At 35.8% G+C, this 11,337-nt stretch overlaps 2 protein-coding genes across 2 annotated transcripts in view; both read left to right on the forward strand.

Annotated features, from left to right (window-relative positions):
* Positions 1-4,493, forward strand: LOC107586824 (charged multivesicular body protein 3). Its single transcript, XM_016274363.1, has 6 exons — positions 1-170; positions 435-495; positions 603-782; positions 1,538-1,659; positions 1,746-1,860; positions 3,172-4,493. The coding sequence occupies exons 1-6, from the start codon at positions 126-128 to the stop codon at positions 3,318-3,320; spliced, it is 672 nt and encodes a 223-aa protein (XP_016129849.1). The 5' UTR covers positions 1-125; the 3' UTR covers positions 3,321-4,493.
* Positions 4,494-4,857: 364 nt separating this feature from the next.
* LOC107586825 (receptor expression-enhancing protein 1-like) overlaps positions 4,858-11,337 on the forward strand; it is a 13,098-nt gene continuing 6,618 nt past the window's right edge. The window contains exons 1-6 of the mRNA XM_016274364.1: positions 4,858-5,258; positions 7,477-7,549; positions 7,639-7,715; positions 7,849-7,969; positions 8,629-8,742; positions 10,780-10,951. Coding sequence (XP_016129850.1) covers positions 5,071-5,258; positions 7,477-7,549; positions 7,639-7,715; positions 7,849-7,969; positions 8,629-8,742; positions 10,780-10,951 — 745 coding nt within the window. The 5' untranslated portion in view covers positions 4,858-5,070. The remainder of the gene's footprint in view (positions 5,259-7,476; positions 7,550-7,638; positions 7,716-7,848; positions 7,970-8,628; positions 8,743-10,779; positions 10,952-11,337) is intronic.

Here is an 11,337-nt window from a genome sequence, read left to right on the forward strand (position 1 = left end):
TGAAAAGTAAACCGGAAATTACCTATGTTGTCATACGTCGAGAGGCTGGAATCAGGGATTGGACTTGTAATGTACTATTTTGATTGAGCTCGTCGCTGTTCAACTGTCTAATTTACAAGTTCAAAATGGGGCTTTTTGGAAAAGCACAAGAGAAACCACCGAAGGACCTTGTAAGTGAAACGGGAGTTAACGGTTTATATCAAATGTTCCATTGTAAATAATAGCAGGCCTATGAATATCTCGTTCGGCATACTTGTTGTTAACATGCTCCATTACGTAATGTCATTTTAAACGAAGCACTTTAAAAAGTTAGATTTAATTCTGTACGTGGGTTGTTTTGGAGAACCAAAATCAAATCGCCTTTACACGCCTGTTGGTGAAATCCAGTCACAACAGGTAGCTGATCTCAAACTGTCTTCATCTCTTATCCGTAGATCAACGAATGGTCTCTCAAAATCAGGAGAGAAATGAGGGTTATTGACAGACAGATTCGAGGTGAGGTCCTAATACACCAGTTTGACAAATGCAGTCTACTGTAATTCAATTGTTCAGTTCGGTAACTCTGTTTAACAGAAGTGGTAATTGTGTATATTTTCCCAAAGACATTCAAAGAGAGGAGGAGAAGGTGAAGAGATCGATCAAAGATGCTGCAAAGAAGGGACAGAAAGATGTCTGCATCATCCTCGCCAAAGAGATGATTCACTCAAAGAAAGCTATCAACAAGCTGTACGCCTCTAAAGCTCAGATGAACTCCGTGCTGCTCAGTATGAAGAATCAGTTGTGTGAGTATAGTTTTTATTTGGAGACCCAACAGTGTGCTCTGTAAATTCACAGATGACATGGATTCATTAAAGGGGTCATATGATGCGATTTCAATTTTTCCTTTCTCTTTGGAGTGTTGCAAGCTCTTGGTGCATAAAGAAGATCTGTAAAGTTGCAAAGACTAAAGTCTCAAATCCAAAGAGATATTCTTTATAAAAGTTAAGAGTCACCTCGTCGCTCCGGCCAGGACAAGGCATCAACAGTATGTGAGGGGCGTAACATTTCCGTCACACGCTTGAGGTATTCGGCCAATCACAACGCACTGGATAGCTGGCCAATCTGAGCACACCTCGCTTTTCAGACCGATGAGCTTTGTAAAAATCGACACGTTTCAGAAAGGCGGGGCATAGAGGAGAAACAATAATGTACAGTATGTGGAAAATAATGTGTTTTTTTTACTTTAAACCGCGTAAACACATTTCATTACACCAAATACACAAAATAATGCTCTTTTTAGCAACATCATATGACCCCTTTAAATGGACTAAAAAATGTGGCACGTTTACGTGAAGTTTGAACACTCTTTACTACCCCAGAACCTTTTTGATTCTTGAATTTATTTGGCTGCAATCAAAAGTACGTTAAAGGAAAAAGGAATCAACGTGATGAAAAGAACAACATTTTAAGCCTCTTGGTGGATGTGTTATGCTTTGGGTATGTGTAGCTGCCATGCTGGATGTTACTCATACGTTTGTTCATTGGTTTCCCATTACAGCTGTATTAAGAGTGGCCGGTGCCATACAGAAGAGCACAGAGGTCATGAAGGCCATGCACAGCCTGGTTAAAATCCCAGAGATTCAAGCCACCATGAGAGAACTCTCAAAAGAGATGATGAAGGTACGTACATGAACACTTCTTCTAATATTCTGCACAGAAATGTCTCGATGAGCACATCTCTAACGTGGAGCACTCACACTACACAGGCTGGAATCATAGAGGAGATGCTGGAGGATACACTGGAAGGGATGGATGATGAGGAGGAAATGGAGGAAGCAGCGGAGGCTGAGGTTGACAAGATCCTCTTTGAGATTACAGCTGGTAAGAAACCACATAACAGTCACCCACACTATCAAAAAGTGATTTAAAAATGTGGTAAAAACAGTTGGATAACAGGAAGTTGCCTCATTACATAAAGTGATAATCTAATAAATTCCCAGAATTCACTGTGTGACCGTTCGTATTTGATGGTTTTTCACTGAAATAACGTTTTTTCTTAGTAGTTATGTACATTCGGGTTTTATGTTACATTTTGTATAGTTAAATATTTAATGAGTTATTTTAGTGTCAGTGTTATGTATTTACCTCAGCTTCTGGAAAAGATACTTGTTTTGATTCTACTACTACTACTACTATCAGTGTTGGGGAAAGTTACTTTTAAAAGTAATGCTTTACAATATTGCGTTACTCCATAAAAAAAAGTAACTAATTACGTTACTTAGTTACTTTTTATGGAAAGTAATGCGTTACGTTACTTTTTAAATCTGGACAGGGCTTGCTTGTTTGTTTTTAAAATAAAAAATGCTACTTTTGGCAAATATCTAAGCCTTTTCACACCAAACGTGAAATGAAAAGGGTATTTGTGTTGTTTAACATTTAATTATTGCAGGTTCGCGTCATATTCTGAGTTGCATTATTTTAATTCATTTTGAGGAATACTGAATCCGTTTTTTTTATTTTTGTGAGAGATGAATGAATGCATATTCATATTTATTTTAGAACTACAGTAACATCTGATTTCTCTCAACATGGGGACAGGAGAGCTGTCAATCAATACATTTGAAAAAAAGTTACTTATCTGAAAAAATAACTCCGATATTCTCATGTAAATTAAAAAGTAATGCGTTACTTTACTAGTTACTTGAAAAAAGTAATCTGATTACGTAACTCGCGTTACTTGTAATGCGTTACCCCCAACACTGACTACTACTAATAAAAAAACTAGCCTATTTTCACCCAGAAATTGCTAGTAAATTTCACAAGTTATTACAAAGAAACGGCAGGTAGCACATTTATTAGACATGAAATTTTGAAGTAAAAAGACTGAATAGTATTTTCTTATAAAACATACTCTAATAATCATTTTATTTACTATTAGTACTTCAGTAAGTTGGTATATTAATATTATCTCAGTTAATGAAATATATGTTTTTGTGTTGTTGTTGTCTTTGGACTGTATATTAAGTTCAGTTCATAAAACCTCAAATGTTTTTAACCACATCTGCCATTTTTTGTTGTTTTGTTTTTTTTAACAAAGGCTATTTCATCTCACTTCGTACCGCACAAAGCATTTCATCATTATGCACTAATGACGTGAACCAAAGATAAAACTATTGCTTTTTTTAATAACAGGTGCACTTGGAAAAGCTCCAAGCAAAGTCACAGATGCCCTGCCTGATCCAGTGCCGATTGGAGCCACGGCAGCCTCAGAAGGGGAAGAAGAAGAAGAAGAAGAAGATATCGAGGAGATGCAGTCCAGGCTAGCAGCGCTGAGGAGCTAAAAGACCTGTGTTTTTTACCCTTCAGTTCTATAGGCATAGACAACATATCTTACTTCCCCTGTAGCTTTTCTTACACTTTGGCACATTCAATTTAGCACTAAATTCAGACTTCACATAAAATGAACGAAACTATATGGATAGTGGATATTAAAAATAAAATGAGCTCTATACGACATACAATAAAGAACAGTGAAGTCAGATATTTAGTTGTTGTATGGTAGCAGGTGGATGACTTTTTTTTCAAATCATTCACTTTTTACTTAAGCCCATTTTATTTCTAGATATTCTGACTCCACTCATTTGAATCTATGCCTATAGTTAAGCAGCTTGTCCAAGAATCAATTGTGCAGTGCTGTCATATAGTTGGTCGTAATCGTTTTGTCTCTGTTGTCGAATTTGCAGTTTTATCTCGAGCCTTATTTAGGCTAAGTGAATAGTTCTTTCCTATATCTGCTAAATTGTTTTTTACGGAGTAGGACAAATTCGTGGAAGCCATTACTTGTAAATCCTGTACAAATACTGAACATAAAAATATATCTGTTTGCATTGTTATTTTGTTAGTAAAGTTGTCGGCAAGTTATAAAACAGGCTTTCGAAATAAAGGAGCGGTTGTGCTCGATAACTAATTTTCAGACTTCAACGAGCTGATCGCATTTCTGTCTCTGATTCTGCTACTTTTGGCCTTTTGTTATGGTTTAAATGCACGTATATCTTTGTATGTTATTAATTATGAGTATTTTTTTAGTAAGCCTTTGCTTTTAGATGACTGAAATGCTTACATAACAGATGTTCCCCTGATGATGGAAATGGCTGACAATTTATGTTACAGTTTCTTCTATGTTATATTTTAAGTTGAATATCAGCTGAATAGTCAGTTTGCTATAATTCTATTATGTCTACATATGAAACAACTACACTTTGTGCATTCTGACTTTATAGTTAGTTTTGGCATGACCAATTCATATCTGCTTATTTGGCATAAATGGTGCACTCTGGAGTGACAAGTACATCGATTTTGTACAGATCCAGGCTCAGTATGTTGATCTCCTGAAAGAACCAAATTGATTATTCTGCTTCATTTCAGATCTTTGCTGTTGTAGAAAAACATTCACATCTGCACAAAACTGTTTTGTATAGTGGAAAATTATGTTGATAACACTAATAAAATTTTACAGGCAAAAGGAGTACATTTCACAACACTGATGAACCAATGTTGTAAACTGTTAGGATCTCATACAAGTCATAATTTAGCTTTTAGCTTTTCGTTTTTACAGTAACAGTAATATACCTCGATGTTATTAACTGTGTTATGACCTGCTGCTTTAGCAGTGTCTTTTGGGATTCTCCGAGGGTTATTTTACTTACCTCAGCCTCTCTCCTTTTGACTCCCTCTCTGTCCACTCATCCACAGCTTTGTGAAGGAAACCTGATCTGTTGACTGAATCTGGGTTACTTCTCTGTGTATTTCACAAAGACGGGCGTCTGAGCTTAAATAAGCGAGTTTAGAGTATTATTATAACCATATGAGTATGATTCTGCAGCTTGTTGTCGGAAGATTGTTTAAAAGAGTTCATTTGTTCTGTACAGTTTTGTTACCAGAAACCGTATGAGCTACCCAGGCGGCATTTTTAGGCATCGTGACATTAGCTGTCTACCTTAACCGCGTTTGACTGAGGCACATGAAAATGCTGTCTGGTTAGGCAGCTCGCTAGGTTTTTAAACCATTCCAATTACTTATGGGTCGTATGTTATGTTTGTCCTTTGTGTTTATTATTTTTGTCCATTATCTATAACCCACATGCTCAGAGCAGAGCGCCTGCGCGGACGCGTCTGTCAAACGATAAATGCCGACACCAGTCTCGAGGAAAACTCCTCCCTGTCGACAACACGCCGCTCTCATAGCGCAATGGTCTCCTGGATTATTTCTAGGCTTGTGGTGTAAGTCTTTATCGGGTTGCATGAAAATTCAGTGCGTAATCTTTATATGTATTTATGTTGTTTTCCAGCTTTTTTTAATGCGAAAACGCAAGGGTTTCTAAGGGCACCTCTTAATTCTAGGCAGAATGAAATCACATATGGTTATGTATCGGGCCTGATTTGTCCTGGTTAGTCTTTTGATTATTATGTTACATGTTGAAAGGCTATTACAAAGGTTACTGTGCACTTGCAAGCTAATGGATATTGATGGTTCTCCAAAATAAGAATCTGACACCAAGTGACGTTATGTAGGATATAGCTTAGCTTTTGAAGCAATTCATTTTATGTAACACTTTTAATTGCAGAATTTTGAATTTAGTGGACATGCACAATGTAGGGTGTTAATATGGAGTCAGTTTTTGGAGTCGTGCATACAGTGGAGCAGGTCTTTGATATGTCATTAAGACAATGGGATGTGGGTCACTAATGTGTTTTCCAGTATTTGCTTTATTTTTCATTGTCGCTATTTTATTTAATTGACGAGCGCATTTTAATGTATTCCATGTGCATTTATTTAAAAAAAAAAAAATGTTAACGCTTCAGTCAATCTTGCTGTGCGTCCAAATCATTTTAGATCACAATATCCGATGACATTGCACATTTGCCTACACTTGTGCTGTGTAAAGAGTCTAAAAATAGACAACAAACCGGTGTTTTTGGCGTGCCGTGTCATTAAGACAATGGGATGTGGGTCACTAATGTGTTTTCCAGTATTTGCTTTATTTTTCATTGTCGCTATTTTATTTAATTGACGAGCGCATTTTAATGTATTCCATGTGCATTTATTTAAAAAAAAAAAATGTTAACGCTTCAGTCAATCTTGCTGTGCGTCCAAATCATTTTAGATCACAATATCCGATGACATTGCACATTTGCCTACACTTGTGCTGTGTAAAGAGTCTAAAAATAGACAACAAACCGGTGTTTTTGGCGTGCCCTAGCCCCTAGATAGTGTGCAGTGGGCTCTATTTAGTCGGAAATGTTTTGTTTTGTGGGACCCTGACTGTGTCGAGGTGGCTCTGGATTGGGGTTGTGGCTCGGTCATTTGATCGGGTCAGAGGCGCAGCTGTTGCTGGACTGGAAGAAAGAGGGGACACTGGAATAGTGCTAAACTGAAATACTTAAACACAGGTGCAGGGCACCTCTTTTGGTTATCTAGCACTTTCCAATCACCCATTTAACCCACAGCCTTGGAAACGGTATTCGTTCCGTCCCATTTGCTTCTGATCTTTTCTTTGGGCCCTTGACCAGCCTTCACTTGTCAGGTCTATTTTTATCGAGCATGCAGAATGTAAACCTGGGGTCGTGCAGATATGTCGCCTGTTTACGTGCGACACTGGCGTTACAATAGGCAAGAACTGGAAAATATAATATTCTGGGCTGAGTAAATCAGACTCCAGGCCTACTAAAGGGCCGTTATCTCAAATATCAATAATGGAAAGGGAGTGGAGTGGTTTCCTTTCAGGGAAGTGGTGGGCCTTGATGGGAATTATTAGTGGCCATTGTTATGTCATTTTGTAATACTGAAATCATATAATACTTGTACGTAATTTCTGTGACAAATAAACCCTAACCTTAACTGTTTTCTGAAGAGATTTGAGTTTATGCAAAGATAAGTGGGGTAATAAAAAGCATTTGCTGTATTTTGTGGTGGTGAGACTGGGTTACTTTTTATTCCAGTGAATGTTTTCTCAAAATAAGTGTATTGAATGTTAGTAACCCACTGGCATTATTGGCCAGGAAAAAAATGTAATCAGTGAAATGGCACAAATGAAATTAAATCAATTCTATAGCAGGGCATGTGGGGTATACACTATTTGGGGTAAGTTGTCACAGATGGAACTTGCTGTTTATTTACACTCATCTGTGAACAAAACGCATTTGATATTTCAAATTACAATAAAATATTAAGTAATCAATAAATTAAATGTGACAAAACTACTTACCTTAGCTATTTTTAAGAGTATTTACAGTACTTCTACTTTATTGACTATTCTATTTATTATTAAATAACTGTGTAATGTAATAATTCATTAAACAACAAATAGGCAACATACTGTTATTTGGCCAACAGAAGTTATAATGAATGAAATACAATTATATATTTTAAAATACCCTTGACCTATTTCAATTGTCTTCTGCGTATTTATCTTAAGCATGATTGTTGCATTTCTTACAGGCTTATATTTGGTACCCTTTACCCAGCGTACTCCTCATATAAAGCTGTTAAATCAAAAGATGTGAGAGAATATGTAAGTACAGCTCTGATATATTTCCATCAGTTGAGCTCATTAACCTTATTGTTTATTTGCCTGCTGATTGTGTAAACTGTTTCAAACAGGTGAAATGGATGATGTACTGGATAATATTTGCACTTTTTACTACAGTTGAAGTGATTACTGATATCTTTTTGTGCTGGTGAGTACAATGTGCCATTGCTTTCATCATATCCTTTTTTTAGGAATTACTCATATTTTTATTTCTGCTAATGGATGTGGGCGGTAACCAGCATGACATATGAGTGTATGATTGTCTTTTATTGCTTTTGAAGGCTCCCATTCTACTATGAACTCAAAATCGCCTTTGTGGTGTGGTTACTTTCCCCATACACAAAGGGATCCAGTGTGCTGTATAGAAAATTTGTCCACCCTACACTGTCCTCTAAGGAGAAGGTACAGTATTTGATGTGATTTTTCCTTTTGATGTGATGATCTATTTATTTTTATCCTGTCTAGGCTGAAAAAATATTCAAAGACACTATAGAGCTTTCACTAATGCATAGCCTAATACATATTCTAATATTTTAAATGTTAAACAAACTAGCAAATATCATCCTTAACAGCTGTGAATAATTCTCAGCTTACCAGTGTTTTATAATGCTATGAAACTGAATTTTTGGAGTTGAGGAGGAAGAACTTTTGACTCCTTTTCCTGTAACCTTTTTGAGTTGATTTTCCTGGTTGACCGAGGATGAGCGGTGTTAAGGAAATGGTACTATTTTCTACAGTCTTTCCTCTGCTTTTTATTCTTAGGGCAGGAAATTCGTTAGGGCAAATGGATATGACAAACACAAAACACTGATAACAAAAGAGAAAACGAAAACTCGTTTACATTTAGTCATTTAACAGACGCTTTCATCCAAAGCGACTTACAAATGAGGACAATGAAAGCAATCAAAATCAACAAAAGAGCAATGATAAATAAAAGTAAAAAAAAAAAGTTATTCATAAAGTTTTTCAAAAATGATGCTGATCTGAAAGTGTACAACAGGATGAAACAGTACCATTCTTCATACAGCTGCTGTGAAATGTTCTTTATGACTCTTTCTTAGGACATCGATGAATACCTTTGCCAAGCAAAAGATAAAAGCTACGACACCCTGATGCATTTTGGAAGGAAAGGTCTGAATGTGGCGGCTACAGCTGCAGTAATGGCTGCCAGTAAGGTATAAATCCAATACTGTTAGAGGAAATGGCACTTTCCACGAAAATGGTACAAAGGCTGTCACTCTGTTACCAAAATCTGTTACCAAAATTACCAGAATCTGTTACCAAAATCTGTTACCAAAATGACCTAAATCTGTTACCAAAATTACCAGAATCTGTTACCAAAATCTGTTACCAAAATGACCTAAATCTGTTACCAAAATTACCAGAATCTGTTACCAAAATCTGTTACCAAAATTACCTAAATCTGTTACCAAAATTACCAGAATCTGTTACCAAAATCTGTTACCAAAATGACCTAAATCTGTTACCAAAATTACCAGAATCTGTTACCAAAATCTGTTACCAAAATGACCTAAATCTGTTACCAAAATTACCAGAATCTGTTACCAAAATCTGTTACCAAAATGACCTAAATCTGTTACCAAAATTACCAGAATCTGTTACCGAAATTACCTAAATATTTTACCAAAATTACCGGAATCTGTTACCAAAATTACCGAAATCTGTTGCCAAAATTACCAAAATCTGTTACCAAAATTACCAGAATCTGTTACCAAAATCTGTTACCAAAATTTCCTAAATCTGCTACCAAAATTACCAGAATCTGTTACCAAAATTACCAGAATCTGTTACCGAAATTACCTAAATATTTTACCAAAATTACCGGAATCTGTTACCAAAATTACCGAAATCTGTTGCCAAAATTACCAAAATCTGTTACCAAAATTACCAGAATCGGCTACCAAAATTACCTAAATCTGTAACTAAAATTACCAAAATCTGTTACCAAAATTACCTAAATCTGTTACAAAAATTACCAAAATCTGTTACCAAAATTACCAGAATTTGTTGCCAAAATTACCAAAATCTGTTACCAAAATTACCAGAATCTGTTACCAAAATTACCAGAATCTGTTACCGAAATTACCTAAATATTTTACCAAAATTACCGGAATCTGTTACCAAAATTACCGAAATCTGTTGCCAAAATTACCAAAATCTGTTACCAAAATTACCAGAATCGGCTACCAAAATTACCTAAATCTGTTACAAAAATTACCAAAATCTGTTACCAAAATTACCAGAATCGGCTACCAAAATTACCTAAATCTGTAACTAAAATTACCAAAATCTGTTACCAAAATTACCTAAATCTGTTACAAAAATTACCAAAATCTGTTACCAAAATTACCAGAATTTGTTGCCAAAATTACCAAAATCTGTTACCAAAATTACCAGAACCTGTTACCAAAATTACCTAAATCTGTTACCGAAATTATCAAAAATCTGTTACCAAAATTACCGAAATCTGCATATAGATTTGAGTGGTTTCGTTTTTGTCTAGCAAGAAACAATAAATAAACATAAGTGCATGCATAAATAAAATCTAAACAAACAAATAAATAAGATTTGTAACAAATAAAAATGGTAACAGCGATGCAAATTTTGCCTAAATTAAGCTATGTCTCAGTAAAGCCTAGCTACTTTGGGGCAAAATGGATTTGGGACAATATTGGTTTGTAGATATAAATTATAGAAAAATATTTATTTATTTACAATAAATCTGGTAACAGGGTTGAATAGTCGAGCATGACAAATGCAGTCAACACTACAATTCATGTTTTTCAAACAGGGGGAAATCATATAGCAACAGGATTCCGCATCTATAATAAACTGAATTATTAATTTTAAAAAAATTATGAGTTTAATTGTTTAGGCTTGATATGTTTATCCAGAAGAACATGGGATTTATTGCTTTAAGGTATCAGTTTGATATATCACTTTTGGGTGTAGTTTACATATCCCATATTGACTGGTTGTTAGTTTATTTGAGATAATATGTGTTTCTTTTGAAGTTAATATTTACTATATTTATGCCTTATTATAATTTAAGCAGATGGCATAAACAAAACATACTTCCACATCTTCAGGCTATAAACAAAACATATTGCTGATGATAGTCTAAAACACAGCATGACAGTATTTAGACCATCTTAAGGAGTTCCATCTGACTCTCCATGTTCTCGATCCAGGGCCAGGGCGTTCTCTCCGAGCGACTCCGCAGCTTCAGCATGCAGGACCTGTCATCTTTCCAGGCAGAGGGCCAGGCACAGAATGCAAGTTCTGTAACTACTCAACCTGCAGCCCCGCAGCACAGAACACGCACCATGATGCACAGCAAATCAGAGACGGGTTACAGCAAGGGTAAGCAAACCCAAGCCGAATGATCAGTGCTGTATTTCTCCTAACCCTTTGAAGAAGATCCTACTATCAGCCAATCAGATTTCTGCTAATCCTGTTTCGTTAAGCTGCTTCTCTCAGTCATCCTTTACATGCAATTAATTCTTAACTTGAGTGTTGCAGCCCTGCCAATTTTCTGGGTAAATGTTTGTTTTGGAAATTGTTTATTATTCTCTAGTCTTTACCTATCGCGTATTACTGTGATTCAGTGAAAGGATCATAGAGAAGCATGTATTTCTCTTAACGGATAGTTCACCCGAAAAAAGAAAATTAACGTTGTTCAAGTCATGTTGTTTCAAACCCATATGAGTTTCTTTCTTCCATGGAGCACAAAAAAAATATTTGGCAGA

This window comes from Sinocyclocheilus grahami, unplaced genomic scaffold, assembly GCF_001515645.1.
Source record: "Sinocyclocheilus grahami isolate Dianchi unplaced genomic scaffold, SAMN03320097.WGS_v1.1 scaffold86.1, whole genome shotgun sequence".
In the NCBI taxonomy this organism is placed as follows: Eukaryota; Metazoa; Chordata; class Actinopteri; order Cypriniformes; family Cyprinidae; genus Sinocyclocheilus; species Sinocyclocheilus grahami.

Bases quoted from the DNA above. Each gene is read 5' to 3' on its own strand.
- LOC107586824 (XM_016274363.1), top strand. From the start codon at position 126: ATGGGGCTTTTTGGAAAAGCACAAGAGAAACCACCGAAGGACCTT. The intron at 1,660-1,745 runs GTACGTACATGA...CACACTACACAG, and splicing joins TCTCAAAAGAGATGATGAAG to GCTGGAATCATAGAGGAGAT. The intron at 1,861-3,171 runs GTAAGAAACCAC...TTTTAATAACAG, and splicing joins CCTCTTTGAGATTACAGCTG to GTGCACTTGGAAAAGCTCCA.